Source organism: Prunus avium, chromosome 3, assembly GCF_965620075.1.
Source record: "Prunus avium chromosome 3, drPruAviu1.hap1.1, whole genome shotgun sequence".
Lineage (NCBI taxonomy): Eukaryota > Viridiplantae > Streptophyta > Magnoliopsida > Rosales > Rosaceae > Prunus > Prunus avium.
The window spans coordinates 33,825,106-33,841,535 of record NC_142286.1 but is presented as its reverse complement, the minus strand read 5'-3'; the positions used below and the strand labels follow the sequence as shown (position 1 = coordinate 33,841,535).

Here is a 16,430-nt window from a genome sequence, read left to right as displayed (position 1 = left end):
GCCGTAGGTAGGGGTTGGAATTCTAGGAGAAGAAATAAACAATTACAGCTAATGCTCGCACATTAGCTCATAAATAGTACTAGCGAATTAGCAAAGTAGAATAGATGCTAATGTGCATTAAGGCACAGTTTCACAACTCCCTGGATCAGGAAATTGGAGTAGGAATGTTGTAAAGGGAAACACCTTCATCTTTAATCTAAGCAAATGAAAAAACATTGTCTGACACTCTGAGCTAGTTTTCACTCATTTGATAAATCTCTCTTCCAACTTACGTGTTCAATTCCCTTCGACTAGAAAATTCAGAGCAAAGTAGATTATAGTCACAGGAAAGTAGTTTTATGTATTCAGCTATGTCTTTTATGAAGTAGCTCTCAAAAACATGCTAGTTATTTGATAATATATCAAAACTTTCACTTTCTTCAACCTAAAAGAATTACATAATGGTCCTAGTCCCCATACGATTTCCATCCAACTAAAGGATAAAAACACCATGAAACTTGAGAAAATTTTCTTTTACAGTCCACTATGATACTTGAGAATATTAAGGGAAACAAACCTCGCCTCTCAGCTCTGCATAGTAAACAGCTCCGAAACCTCCTTGTCCAATCTTATTAGCCAGACTGAAGTTATCAGTCGCCCTGGAAAGTTCTTCGTATGAGAACTCCACTGATTTGTCCACGGAAATGCCTGTTGGGCCTCGACCAGCACCATTTGATTCTTCAGGCTTATCTGTGGTAATCCCAAGGGATAGACCAAGAAGAAAAAATCAATGAAGTCATGTCAAATATCCATTTGGTGCCAAAACCATGGAGTGTATGAGGGCAAGAACTAGTAAATACAATAAGTTATTTGCAATTATGTGCAAAAAAATGATGCTGGACAAAGAAAAGTTTCCAGTTTGTTCAACAAAAATGTGTTAGCGAGATCCTAGCTTAATTAAGATATTTATTTCCTAGTTTATTAGGACTATATTTCTTTTCTTTTATACAGATATTGTGTAATTAGGATTTTATCTTGTTTTCTAGTTTGACCCTACTAGGGTTACATCCTTGTATTATAAATACCTCCTTTTGGAGAATGAAATACAACCTAAAAAATATTCTACCCGTATTATTTGACTTGGCATCAGAGCCAACCTTTCTAGTGACCTGTGTGTTGTGCCCACCCGTGTTTTAGCCCTAAATGTTTTCTCTACCTGTGCCGTGTGTGCCCCCCTAGGTTTGTGTGTTGTGTTGTAGTGTTCGTGCCATTCTTGTCTTCGTGCATATGTCGTATTTGTGCATCTGCTGTGTTTCGTTGTATACTTTGTCGTGATCTGTTGAGTTTCTGCTGCAATCATGGATGATAACTCTATTGTTGGTGCTGTTGTTGCTGCTTCTGTAAATTTGTGTGTTTTTACTCTATTCCAGGTACTGGCTCCAATACTTGGATAATTGACACTGGTGCTTCTGATCATATGACTTATGATGCTAAATTTTTTGATGAGTTGTCTAGTAACACCTTTGACCCATACATAACCAATGCTAATGACTTGTCCTCTCCAATTACTGGCGATGGCACAATCTCTCTCACTCCTACTATGTCCTTGTCTCATGCGTTACTAGTTCCCAATATCCATTATAACTTGTTATCTGTTGGTCGATTTCTTGATACACTTAATGATTCTGTTACTTTCTATTATACACATTTCTCTTTTTAGGATCTCAAGACGCACGAGACGATTAGGCATGGTAAACGGATATGAGGGTTATATTATTTGACATTGCCTTCTGCACTAGCTCATGATCGTGTCGTTAATACTGTTCAAAGTTGCAGTGTCAAAGACAAACGACAAATTTGGTTATGGCATCGTCACTTGGGACACTCGTCATTTGGCTACCTACCTTAAGCGTCTGTTTCCATATTTATTCCGCAATTGTGATGAGTCTAGTTTTAAGTGTGAGACATATTTTTGCCAAGAGTCTGTTAGAAATGTGCCCTAAGAGCCAATACATTTGATGTAATCTCCTTAGAATACATTTCGTATATGATATATAAAGGGCAAACTTATTTGTTATCTTTTACATCGTGTAAAGAAACAAATGTCCCGGGTATGCTAAATAAGAGATAAAGTAATCTAAAGAAGATTAGATTTGGGAGACCTTTAATCTCTAACTGTAGCATCCCAAAATGTTCCTAATCATAGGTTATCAAATGGGCATTGATAAACCGTCAAGATTAGCACATATTATGTATGCTCAATTGGGAGGATGGTTAGTCTCAAACCATTTGTGTAGTTGACACTAATACAAGTATGTGGGTGCTCATTAGTGAATGAGTACACTGAACGCGATCAACCGTAGTTCTCATATGGAGTATTTATCTACATGTCAAATGAGAACTCATAGTTGCAATAATGCAAATTAGTCCTTAGACCTGAGGCATCATGGTTGTCCTGTGATGCGTTATTGATCTTTGATAGCTCTTAAAGGCAAGCCGTAAAAGATTTGTCTTAAGTGTTGTTGGGATCTCTTAATTCATCATAGGGGCATGTGAATGTACAATTAGGAATCTCTACTTTCGATAAAGAAGGAGAATGTTTCAAGATGTGATTCAGTAAATCTTTGGCCAAAGTATTTTGAGCTTGATTTAGAAAGTTGTTCTTAATCACGTTCTTTTGAATCACATGAGGTTATAAATCATATTAGGGGTTTGACATAATCAATATGTACCCTAATAATATGATTTGAAACATTGTATAAGAGAAGGACCGTATTGCATTGCAATTCCAACTGAATAGGTTCTTCATCTATTCTGGTTAACTTGGGTAGCCTTGATATATTGCTAGATGTCACTCTTGGCTTGTGGAAGTCCTAGGATTGATTGTGATCGATCCAAATAAAGGAAGAATTAAAAAGATGGTTTTAATTCCAGTTGGTTAGAAAGAGTTCTAATATTTTCCCACTGCCTTGCTAATTAGAACCTAATGGATCGCACACCTTAAATGGTTAACTTTGAGTAATACAAATGAGAATGAGGAAATCAATTTGATTGATTTGATGTGGATGATTTATTACGTGTAAAAACGTATTTGGGCCTCGATAATAGTTAGAGGGAAGCCCAAATGGTTGGGTATCAAGCCCAAGGGCTTAAGACACCTAAATATTATGGTTTAAGTGTCATAAGGCCCAATTTTGGAAGCCCAATGGGATTCGGCCGAAAATGGTTAAGTGAATGTGTATGGGAATTGTTTCCATAAGCTCATTAACACAAAAACACAATCCAACATCAACTAAATAGGTTTGGGAGATCAAAGAGAGAAAAAGGAGAGTTTTCAAGAGTGAAATACTTTCATTTTTCAAAGTGGTTTAGATTGAAACCAATCTTGAGAATCTTGCACTAGCATCCAAGTATTCTCAAGATACTTCTTCTCATCTCAAGGTTCCATTGGTGTGGAGACTTAGAGGCCATATACTTTTGTGGCTCACATGGAGGAGAAAGATTAAGGAGCAAAGATCAAAGAGGAGATCAACAAAGAGGAAATCATCAAGAGAAGACCAAACACAAATTGGTTCATATAATTGCTTCAAGGGTAATTAGATCTTATCCTTTCTCTTGAATTTTCATTTATGAAAAACATATCAATGTTCATGGCTTAAGATACTTGGAAGAAGTTTTGTTTTTGGATTTAAACAACCACCTTAGACTTCCGCTGCGATTAATTTGATTAAATGCATGTTTAATATTCAAATGAACTTTGGAAAAATGTTTTGGAAATTCCTACAGAGTCATCGCATTGTGTTTCCTTTGAGTGACAGTAAAGTTGCGAAGCCTTTTGATTTAGTGCATTCTGATGTGTGGGGTCTGGCTCGCGTTACTTTGAACGGATTTCGTTGATTCATCACATTTATTGATGATTGTATCAAACTCACTTGGGTTTTCTTGGTGAAAAATAAACATGATGTTGCTTCCATCCTTCCAGAGTTCTGTACTATGGTGTTTACTCAGTTTCATGCTTAGGTCAAAGTATTCCAAACTAATAACGGAGACGAATATGTGAATAATACTTTGGCGTCTTTCTCCATGCTCAATGTATTATAAACCAAACGACAACCCCTTAAATGGTGTGTCTGAAAGAAAGAATCGAAAATTGCTTGAAGTTGCCCGCTCACTCATATTGGATATGTCTGTTCCCCATCATCTTTGGGGGCATGCTGTTATGTTTGCTATCTATTTGATTAATTGTACTCCTAACCAAATTCTTGATTTCAAGACTTCACACGATGTGTTTAGTGACCATGTTCCCCCTGTCTCCGTCTCCAAGTTGCCTCCTAAAGCTTTTGGGTATGTTGCCTATATTCATGTATACTCTTATCAACAGAGTAAACTTGATCCTTGTGCTCTCTGATGTGTCTTTATTGGTTACTCTTCTATTCATAATGGTTATAAGTGCTATCATCCATCTACCCAGAAAGTGCATGTTACTTTGGACGTGACTTTCCATGAAGAAGTGCCCTATTATGTCTCTCCCTCCTCTCCAATTCAGGGAGAGATGGGGAGTGAATTGGAGAATCTTGGACTTGAAAGGAGAATAATGTGTTTGAAGATACTGCTCTTAGGAAGGAAACAACTAGTCGCGTTGAAGCAAGTGACCGGTCGGCCATATTTGAAGATGAAACATGTGGTCTTTGTGAAGAAACGACTAGTTGCCCTTTGGAACTTGACCGGTCGGCCATATCTGGAGATGAAACAGGTGCTCTTAGTGTTGAAACGACCGGTTGCACTGAAGCAAGCGACCAGTTGCCTGTATATGAAAATAGTGATAGTAATTCTTGTATGGATGAGTTCGACGCAATACCCCCATTTGCCCTGCCGGTGCCCTAATCTACTCGTGACAGTGAATTAAGTGAGGTAATTTCTAATGATCTATCTATGTCAACTTATCAGTTACCCCCACAAACCACTCGTGGGAAACCTAAAGTACAATATTCTCCTGATATACATGCCAAGTCTAAATATCTCATTAGCCATTAAGTGTCAACTCATCGTTTGTCTAAGTCATATGCATCATATTTGTGTCAATTATTTAGTGTATGTGTGCCAACTAAGTTGCATGATGCTTTATCTAACTCCAAATGGATGGATGCTTTGAACAAGAATAAAACATGGGATTTAGTTCCTTTGCCACGAGGGAAGAAAGCTGTTGGATACAGATGGGTGTTTACTTTGAAGCATAAGGCTGATGGTTCTATTGACCGTTACAAGGCTAGATTGGTAGCAAATGGTTATACTCAAACCTATGAAGTGGATTATTTGGAAACCTTTGCTCCAGTGGCTGATGAGCACATAAACTATCACATTTATTATCCCTAAATATATTTGTTAGTAATTGATTTTCTTACAATTTTAGTTAATTAGGTTTGTTTTTCACTTTTGCACTTGCTTACATACCCATTACATAATTGATGATGATTTCATTATTTTATCTTAAGGTTGAAGAAGATTATTGGATGCTAGTAGGCAAATGGTGGCAAGATTTATTAAAAAGATTGCAAGATGCACCACCTTGCCAAAGAGAAGAGAAATGCATGTAAGTGCATGATCAAGTGTTCAAGTGGAAGACATATTCAATTCATGCATGGAGTGGATGAAGCAACAAACATGATGGTGGCTTGAAGATGTGGAATCATGAATTATTAAAATTGTGAGTTAAGCAAATGAAATGAAGGATGATGAGAAGAGGTGCAACACTTAACCAAAAGAAAAGATTGAATAACAAAAGCAAGTAGAAGTGGAGCAACAATTGAAGAAAAGAAGAAACAATGAAGAGATGGGTTACGGTTGTGCATTGAAAGATGAAGAATTTGGAGAATGGAGTCATCAACACTATGGAATAAGTAATGGAAGCAAATTGGCAATTGGTTTGATGCAAGTGGAATACATATTGAATTCATGAATGGAGGGATTTAATGAATTTAGAATTGCTCCCATTTTCCTATAAATAGGAGGAGCTATGGCATTGTAAAATCACACCAAGCTCCACAACTCTTGAGCTTTCTCTCTTCCCTCCATCTTTCTAAGTTTTAATTTTTGTTTTTAGTTTTATTTTATGGGGAACTAACTCCCTAGCTAAGGCTAGGGGGAAAGCTTTTAATATGAGTGTGTAATTGTTATTAGTTTGATCCAAACTTAAGCTTTAATGTGAATTTGTAGTTTTTGTTCAAATGGAATTTGTAGTTTTCTTTTTAATTAATTGATGAATGTTTGATAATCTATTTCATGGGTTCAATCATGTTTTTCCCATTGTGTAGTAAAAACTTTCATGCTTTTAAAAGAGAAGAGAATTACTAAAGATTAATAGAATTTCGATGAAGTTTATTTTTTTGATAGTTTGTTGCCAATGGTACAAGTTATGCTTAGAATACTTCTAAAGGAAATTAAAAAGAGCTTTAATTATTTTGAACAACTACAAAGGAAAATATTTTGTGGATCAAATTATTAAGAGTTGCATGCTTATGTTAAAAGTGGAAACCCAATGCCTTAGTGTTTTAATCAATTAAATTTTCTTTAAATCAAATCTTGCATAAATCAACCTCTCAATCACACTTGTTCTTTTTCATCTCTGTTATTTTCTTTACACTGCTCTCTGTGGATACGACACTCGGACTTCCGAGCTACACTACTATACGACACCTCCCTTGGGTTTTGCAAAGTGGTGCGAACAAATTGGCGCCGTTGCCGGGGAGCGGCTGGTCAAAGAGTACAGAGATCCCCTTGGTCAGAGGTTTGCTGGTTATGTGAAATTCTTCACATATGGTACACTCTTTCCAACTTTCATCTTATTGTTAATAAATTTTTTTTTTTTTTAATTTTTTGTTTTATTTTATTTTTGTTTTTGTTTTTTTTATATTTATTTATTTACTTTATGCGACCTAGAGATCATCTAGGAAGGTTTGTCAAAAAGTCTGAAACTGTTAATTTAGAACATTCTGCTTCAACTTCTTCAACTGAAATATCCAACAAATCTGAAAGCATGGCAGCAATTGTGAATGATGAACAAGAAATTGCGAATAATGAACAAGAAATTGCGAATAATGAACAAATGGTTAATGCTCAGATTGTGAATGATGAAATAAGAGAAGTAGTTGCACCTAGAACTTTAGAGACATTTTTGCATCCTATTCGTGCACCAAATCCTTCATGCATCATGTTTCCACCTAACATGCCAAATTATGATTTCAAACCTGGAATGATTCAACTGCTTCCCATTTTTCATGGCATGGAAAGTGAAAATCCTTATGTGCATGTTAGGGAATTTGAAGAGGCTATTGGCACTTTTTACAATGTTCAACTTGATAGGATTAATTTCATAAGGTTGAAATTTTTTCCTTTTTCCTTAAAAGAAAAGGCTAAAAGTTGGTTGTATTCATTAAGGGCTAGATCCATAGGTTCTTGGGGGGAAATGACTCAAGCATTTTTTAACAAATATTTTCCAAATCACAAGACAATTGCTCTTAAGAAAAGAATCTCAAATTTCTCTCAAAAAGAAAATGAAACTTTGTACCAAACTTGGGAAAAATTTAAAGAGCTTTTGAATTTGTGCCCACACCATGGCTTTGAAAACTGGCGTCTTGCTAGTTATATCTATGAGGGACTTCTCCCTCGTGATCGCCAATTTGTTGAGTCTATGTGTAATGGAAATTTTATGCAAAAAGACCCTGATGATGCCCTAGAATTTTTGGATGAAATTGCTGAAAAAGCTCATCAATGGACTGTCCCCAGTCTAGTTGAAACCACTGATCGTTCAAGAATTGTCACATCTTCTACTAATAAAGGAATTTACCAATTAAAAGAAGAAGATGATTGGAAATTAAAATTTGAGGTTTTGACTAAAGAGATAGCTGCTTTGAAAACGGAAAAATCAAATTTGCCTCAACCTGTTTTTCAAGCTGATGTTAATCAAGTATGTGATTCTTGTTATGAGATTGGTCATACTGTTAAAAACTGCCCAATTTTTCAGGAAATGAAAGGAGCTTATGAGGAGCGTTGTGCTACTGTTGGAAACTTCAAACAACAGTATTCTCCTTTTTCCAACACTTACAATCCAGCAACAAGGAATCATCCAAACTTTCGTTGGAGCAATGATTCACAACCTCAGGTAAGTGATAGAAATTCTTTCAATCATCAGTTTCCTGCAACTAATACATTTAATGCTAGACCTTCTTTGAGCGATACTCTTCAAGCATTTATGCAGGAACAACAGAAGCAAAATCAAAGGTATGATACCTTGTTTGGTCAAATGGTTGAAGAAAATAAAGAAATTAAAAGCCAAATTGACAAATTGACAAATTCTTTTGCAATAAATGAAAAAGGAAAATTTCCTTCTCAAACTCAACCAAATCCAAAGAATGTTAATTCGTGTGAAACCTCAATTGAACATGCTAAGTCTGTCATTGCTCTTAGAAGTGGTAAAATAATTGATAACACACCTTCACCGAAGGAAGTTGAAAAATCTAAGAATAATGATAAACTTAACATGTCCAACTTGAATGAATCAAATGAATATCATTTTCCTGCTCCTTTTCCTCAAGCTTTAAATCCTCCAAAGAAATTGAATCAAAATTCTGAAATTTTGGATGTCTTTAAAGAAGTCAAAGTTAATATTCCTTTGTTAGATGCTATTAAACAGATCCCTTCATATGCTAAATTTTTAAAAGATCTGTGCACATTTAAAAGAAAGCATCAGGTGAAGAAAACTGCATTTTTGACTGAACATGTGAGTGCATTATTGCAACATAAGGTCCCTCCTAAATACAAAGATCCAGGAAGTCCTACTCTTTCATGTGTAATTGGAAAAAATTACATCAATTGTGCTTTGCTTGATTTGGGGGCTAGTGTAAATTTATTGCCATATTTAGTATATTTGCAGTTAGGTCTTGGTGAATTGAAGCCCACAACAATGAAGTTGCAACTTGCTGATCGTTCTGTACGAGTGCCGAGAGGGGTAATTGAGGATGTGTTGGTCCAAGTGGACAAATTTTACTACCCTGTTGACTTTGTTGTTTTAGATACACAACCTGTTTTGCATTCTGAAAATGAAATTCCTGTCATTTTAGGGCGTCCCTTCCTTGCTACATGTGACGCACACATTAGTTGCAGAAGTGGGGTAATGAAACTCAGTTTTGGTAACATTGTTGCATTCCTAAAAGGACACAAATTAATGTGCAAACAACCAATTAAAAATACCCGCAAGTGCACGAATCTAATGAAGTATAGATTATGTAAGTACGGGGTCGATCCCACGAAGAACTTGTCGGCTTCCTATAAGTTCTAATTTGAGTACGTAAAGAACACTTATTTAACACACCACAAATCCACAAATGCAAATTGGAAACTAAAAAAAAGAGTAAAGAAATGTAAAAGAAATGAAACAACACAAAAAACCAAAGAAAAACAGAAACAGCACTTTCTATCACCCTTTTATCACCTATTTATCACCTGTGAACAGTGCCGTGAACAGTGAAAATGAACAGTGACGACCGGTCGTGAACAGTGACGACCGGTCGTTTTTGGACAGATTCATGTGCGACCGGTCTCCTGAACAGTAACGACCGGTCGTGTTTGGGCAGATTCGTTTCTCTGTTTTTCCAGTTTCGACCTCTGTCCAGTGTTTTGCCTATAACTTTCCAACCGTTTACCCAAATTTCAAGTTCTTTATACGGTTGGATTCAGCACAGAAAATGGAAGAACACAGAGCGGACCAAAAGTCCAAAACAGTTACGAAAATAAACAGAATTCAGTAAACAAGACACACAACGTATCAAACACACAACTCACACACACATTTGGGGGGGGGGGGGTTGATTTGTTTGAAGTGACCTATTTCTATTGCATGAAAGTAAATGGACCTTGAAATTAAATGAGAATGGCAGAGATGAATTATCACAATGTGAAATTAAAATGTAACAAACACTAGGGTTTCGGAATCCACTCTAAACAATTCTACCAATGTTCATGGATACTCAAGTGATGAACTCTAAACGTGTTGTTGAAGATGTTCGCAATCAAGACCAGTACGAGTGGCTCAAGACGCATTGATTCTCTCTAATGTACGTAAAGTGCAGTACGAGTGCTACAATACTTGTGCCTTCCCTATAATCGAATCTAGGTGTGCTTAGTACTTTGATTCAATTACAAGAAAAACCCATTAAGTTCAAAGAGAATATGAACATCACAAGAACCCTAATAGCATGGTGTTTACATTAGGTATTCAAGAAACCAATTCACATGGATGATTCTTACTTCATCCATTTATTGCTTAGGACAACATGAAGATACACATAATCCCAACAATCTCAAGAAGCATGCTTTCAAAGGTGATCAATCAAAGAAGAACATACATCAAGGATAGATTAATTTGGTGAATTGGAATTCATCAACAATATCTAGAAATTCATACACTCAAGCATCAAAACAATAAGGTAATCATGTTTAGGGCTTCAACCTAAGCCCTAGCTATGGAGTTTAGTTGCTCATACTTATTCCAAATACAAACTCAAAACAAAACTAGAAAGAAGTTACAGATTTTGTGAACATGGGAGCTCAAGGTCTTCAATGGTGGAAATCTCTTCCACTTTTTGCTTTGTTGCCCTTGTCTTCCTCCTTGAGCTCCCTAGCTCCAAGCTTCATCTCCAGCTCCAAAATCTCTGCAAAATTATGGAATAATAGAATGCCCAAGTTACCCACGTTCAAAAGCCTCTCATACTTCAGATTGCACTCACCTTTCCCTTGCCCATCAATTTACAGCTCACACTTTGAATATAAAAGTCATTCTTTCCTCCAAAGCCTTCACCCATTGTCCCCTTGCCATGATGAAGCTTTGTCCTTGAAAATATGCTCTTTGCCTCAGAAAATATCTCTTTCACTAAGGTAAATTCTTGTTACCAAGTGTTATGGTAACAAGAAGAATCAAGTGACACATTGGAGGTAAAAGCTGGACTACTTCGGATTTCCAGAGCTGTGGTAACATGCTGGATTGGTTGGATAGGCAATACTTGTCCAATGGAGCTCAAATTTGGATATGTTGTAGTTAACATCCATTGGAACAAGTTTCATGAAGATCATGACCTCATCCGAGCACCAGAGCATGTTGATCCCAAGCCAAGAAGTTGACCTACGAAAATGAACAAAAACAAAGTTTATAACTATTAATGCACTTTTAGCTCATTTTCATTCCAACCAAGGTAAAATCTAAGAAAACACAAAAAGGAAGTAAAAAGCTATAAAATGTCAAGAACTAACTCAAAATAATGGGTGAATAACATGAAAAATCATGTGTAAAAATGAACCGAACAAACATGACATTGGAAATTAACATTTTTAATGTTTTCAGGCGACCTTATGAAGATGATGATTGTGCAGTGGTGAACTTGATTGAAGCTCTTGTGCAAGATCAATTTGAGAAGACCAGTATTTCTGAACCTTTAGAGGATCTTTTATTGAATTCTAAAGAATCTGAATTACTTGAGGATCCGGAAATTGCTTATCTTAATTCATTATTTAATTCCTTGCAGGTTGATAAATGGACGCCAAGGTTTGAGAAGCTTCCACCTCGGAAGGAAAAGACATTGCCATCAAATGTGGAAGTTCCTAATCTAGAATTGAAGCCTTTACCCATGGGACTTAAACATGCATTCTTGGGGGCCAACAACACTTTTCCAGTGGTAATATCTTCTGAACTTGACTCTTTGCAAGAAGGTAAGTTACTTAATGTGTTGAATTCTCATAGATCTGCCATTGGTTGGACTCTTGCTGACATTAAGGGAATTAGTCCTCTTGTTTGTACTCATAAAATATTTTTAGAGGATGAAGCCAAGTCTTCCAGGGAGGCACAGCGTAGGTTAAACCCAATCATGAAAGATGTTGTTAAAACTGAGGTGTTGAAATTAATAGATGCAGGTATTATTTATTCCATCTCTGATAGTAAATGTGTAAGTCCTACTCAAGTTGTACCTAAGAAATCTGGCATAACTGTGGTTAAAAATGATAAGAATGAATTGATACCTACTAGAGTTGTTTCAAGTTGGCGCATGTGCATTGATTATAGAAAGCTAAATTCTGCAACTAGAAAAGACCATTTCCCTTTACCTTTTATTGATCAAATCTTAGAAAGGGTAGCCGGTCATGAATTTTATTGTTTCCTAGATGGATACTCAGGCTATTATCAAATTGAAATTGCCATTGAAGATCAAGAAAAAACTACTTTTACATGTCGTTTTGGTACTTTTGCTTTTCGTAGAATGCCTTTCGGATTATGTAATGCTCCTGCTACTTTTCAAAGATGCATGATCAGTATTTTCAGTGATATGGTTGAGCAATTTCTTGAAGTTTTCATGGATGATATATCTATTTTCGGTGATTCTTTTGATAATTGCTTGAGTAATTTGGAAAAAGTATTGGTTCGATGCCAGGAGAAAAACTTTGTTTTAAATTGGGAGAAATGTCATTTTATGGTTTCTTCTGGAATTGTTCTTGTCATATTGTTTCTAATAAAGGAATTGAAGTGGATAAAGCTAAAATCGAATTAATTTCAAAATTGCCAGTTCCAAAAACTGTTAAAGATGTCAGATCATTTTTAGGTCATGCTGGTTTTTACAGGAGATTTATTCAGAATTTTAGTGCAATATCTAGACCCTTGTGTAATCTCCTATTAAAAGACAGTTAATTTGAGTGGTCTGATTCATGTCAAAAGGCTTTTGATAAATTAATTGAAATGCTCACATCTGCTCCAATTATGCAACCACCTAACTGGACTTTACCTTTTGAAATTATGTGTGATGCTAGTGATTTTGCGGTTGGAGCTGTTTTAGGGCAAAGAAAGGATAAGAAGCCACATGTCATCCATTATGCAAGCAGAACCTTGAACAGTGCTCAGATGAATTATTCTACAACTGAAAAAGAACTCCTTGCTGTGGTATTTGCTTTGGATAAGTTTCGTTCTTATATAGTTGGATCACCTATTGTTATTTTCACTGACCATGCAGCTTTAAAATACCTTTTTGAAAAGAAAGATGCTAAAGCTCGACTGATTAGGTGGATCCTACTACTTCAAGAATTTGACATCACAATCAAAGACAAAAAGGGAGTAGAAAATGTAGTGGCTGATCATTTGTCTAGATTGAATTTTGAGGATTCCATTGAAACATTGCCAATTAATGATTCTTTTCCAGATGAGCAATTATTTACTATTTCGGAATTACCTTGGTTTGCTAACATTGTTAATTTTCTTGCTACAGGTAAAATTCCATCTGATTGGACTGCTCAAGACAAGAGGAAATTTCTTACAGAGGTTAAAAATTTCTTTTGGGATGACCCCTATCTGTTTAAATACTGCCCTGATCAAATCATTAGGAGGTGTGTACCTGATAATGAAATCCATGCAGTAATTTCTTTTTGTCATAATGAAGCATGTGGTGGTCATTTTTCTGTAAAGAAAACCGCTGCAAAGATTTTGCAGTGTGGATTTTATTGGCCTACGCTTTTTAAAGACACTAATTCTTTTTGTCGAACTTGTGACCGTTGTCAAAAGTTAGGGGCAATTACCCGTAGAAATATGATGCCTTTGAACCCAATTTTGGTAATTGAAATATTTGATTGTTGGGGCATTGATTTTATGGGTGTTCGGTTCATTTTTACACATGATTTTTCATGTTATTCACCCACTATTTTGAGTTAGTTCTTGACATTTTATAGCTTTTTACTTCTTTTTTGTGTTTTAATAGGTTTTACCTTGGTTTGTATGAAAATGAGCTAAAAGTGCATTATTTGATATAAATTCTGTTTTTGTTCATTTTCGTAGGTCAACTTCGTGGCCTTGGATCAGCATGTTCCGGTCCTTGGATGAGGTGATGATCTTCATAAGACTTGTTCCAATGGATGTTAACTACAACATATCCAAATTTGAGCTCCATTGGACAAGTATTGCCTATCCAACCAATCCAGCATGTTACCACAGCTCTGAAAATCCGAACTTGGCCAGCTTTTACCTCCTTTGTGTTATTTTGATTTTCTTGTTACCATAACTCTTGGTAACAAGAAGTTACCTTAGCTTTGAGATAATTTCTGAAGCAATTGGCATCTTTGTGAGGACAAAGCTTCATGATGGCAAGGGGACAATGGGCTAAGGCTTTATCAAAGGTGGTAGTTTTATATTAAAAGGTAAAAGCTGGAAAGGAGGAGAGAGGGAGAAGAAGTCAAAGGGCAATCTGATTTGGGGGAGCTTTGCAACGGGAGAGAGAGGCTATTCCATCAGTCTACACATTGAGAGCAGATTTTGGGAGAGTTGGAGCTAAGAGAAAGCCAAGGTGCAGCCAAGAAAAGTGGAGAAGAAGACTTCCACCATTGATGATCTTGAAGCTTTCATCATTTTCTGAAAATCTGTAAACTCTTTCTAATTTTATTTTGAGTTTGTATTTGGAATAAGTATGAGCAACTAAACTCCATAGCTAGGGCTTAGGTTGAAGCCCTAAACATGATTACCTTATTGTTTTGATGCTTGAGTGTATGAATTTCTAAATATTGTTGATGAATTCCAATTCACCAAATTAATCTATCCTTGATGTGTGTTTTTCCTTGGTTGGCCATCTTTGAAAGCATGCCTCTTGAGATTGTTGGGATTATGTGTATCCTCATGTTATCCTAAGCAATAAATGGATGAAGTAAGAATCATCCATGTGAATTGGTTTCTTGAATACCTAATGTAAACACCATGCTATTAGGATTCTTGTGATGTTCATATTCTCTTTGAACTTAATGGGTTCTCCTTGTAATTGAATCGAAGTACGAACCATACCTAGGTTCGGTTATGAGGAGGGCACAAGTATTGTAGCACGAACCATGCACTTTACGTATATTAGAGAGAATCAATGCGTCTTGAGCCACGACCCATGGTCTTGATTGCGAACATCTTCATCAACACGTTTAGAGTTCATTACTTGAGTATTCATGAACTTGGGTAGAATTGTTTAGGGTGGATTCCGAAACCCTAGTGTTTGTTACATTTTGATTTCACATCTTGATAATTCATCTCCGCCATTCTCATTTAATTTCAAAGTCCATTTACTTTCATGCAATAGAAATAGGTTACTTCAAACAAATCAAACCCCCCCCCCCCCCCAATGTGTGTGTGAGTTGCGTGTTTGACACGTTACGTGTCTTTGTTACTGAATTTTATTTCTTTCTGTAATTGTTTTGGACTTTTGGTCCGCGTTGTGTTCTTCCATTTTCTGTGCTGAATCCAACCGTATAAAGAACGTGAATTTTGGACGTACGGTTGGAAAGTTATAGGCAAAACACTGGACAGAGGTCGAAACTGAAAAACAGAGAAAACGAATCTGCCCAAAAACGACCGGTCGCTTTTACCTGACGACCGGTCGCTTTTCAAGTCAAATTTTGAGTTTCGAATCTGCCCAAAAACGACCGGTCGCTTTTACCTGACGACCGGTCGCTTTAGCACTGTTCATAGGTGATAAATGGGTGATAAAAGGGTGATAGAAAATGCTGTTTGTGTTTTTGTTTAGTTTTCTTGTGTTGTTTCATTTCTTTTACACTTCTTTACTCATTTTTAGTTTCCATTTTGCATTTGTGCATTTGTGGTGTGTCAATTAAGTGTTCTTTACGTACTCAAATTAGAACTTATAGGAAGCCGACAAGTTCTTCGTGGGATCGACCCCGTACTTACATAATCTATACTTCAATAGATTCGTGCACTTGCGGGTATTTTTAATTGGTTGTTTGCACATTAATTTGTGTCCTCTTAGGAATGCAACAATTTTTGGCGCCGTTGCCGGGGAACTGGCACGGTTGCTTATCTGTTTTGTTTGAGTATGTTTAGAGTACTTAGTTTTATTTTTGTTTATTGATTGTTGTTTCATTTTATCTTGATTTGTTTTTGTTTCTTTTTCTTATAGGAACATCCGAGGAGTCATCTCCACCATCTCCAATGGCAGCCGCAACTGAAATTGTGGAACTTACTATGCAAGAATACTCCAATAAATTTGGGATGGAGGAAGCAAATGCATTTGGCTCATTTCAGAATGAGTTGACTATGAATGAATATTTCCAACAAACATACAATCCGGAGTGGAGAAATCATTCAAACTTCTGGTGGACCGACAATCCAAATTTTCAACAAGGGCCAACTCACCCACCTCATGGTCAACAACATACTCGCCCACCTCATGGTCAAATGCACTACTACAATCCACCACAACCACCACCTCAACCACAATCTACAGGAAAATCTTTGGAAGAACTTGTTGCTTCCATGGCTAGAAACACAGATAGTTTCATCACTGAGACAAAAAGCTACATGCAGAGGAATGACACCCACATGCAGAAAACGGATAAGGCCATTGCCAATCTAGAAAATCAAGTGGGACAAATTGCTCAAG

The 16,430-nt window shown here is 36.4% G+C and overlaps 1 protein-coding gene and 1 non-coding gene across 4 annotated transcripts in view; both read right to left on the bottom strand.

The window, feature by feature from the left end:
- Nucleotides 1–16,430, bottom strand: part of LOC110764276 (chitin elicitor receptor kinase 1-like) — a 47,659-nt gene that overhangs the window by 5,741 nt on the left and 25,488 nt on the right. For all 3 annotated transcript variants that reach the window (XM_088250397.1, XM_088250398.1, XM_088250396.1), the window contains exon 3: nt 557–729. In XM_088250397.1, coding sequence (XP_088106523.1) covers nt 557–729 — 173 coding nt within the window. The remainder of the gene's footprint in view (nt 1–556; nt 730–16,430) is intronic.
- LOC148295990 (small nucleolar RNA R71) lies at nt 7,490–7,596 on the bottom strand. Its single transcript, XR_015834908.1, has one exon. It is a non-coding gene; the product is annotated as a small nucleolar RNA R71 (small nucleolar RNA).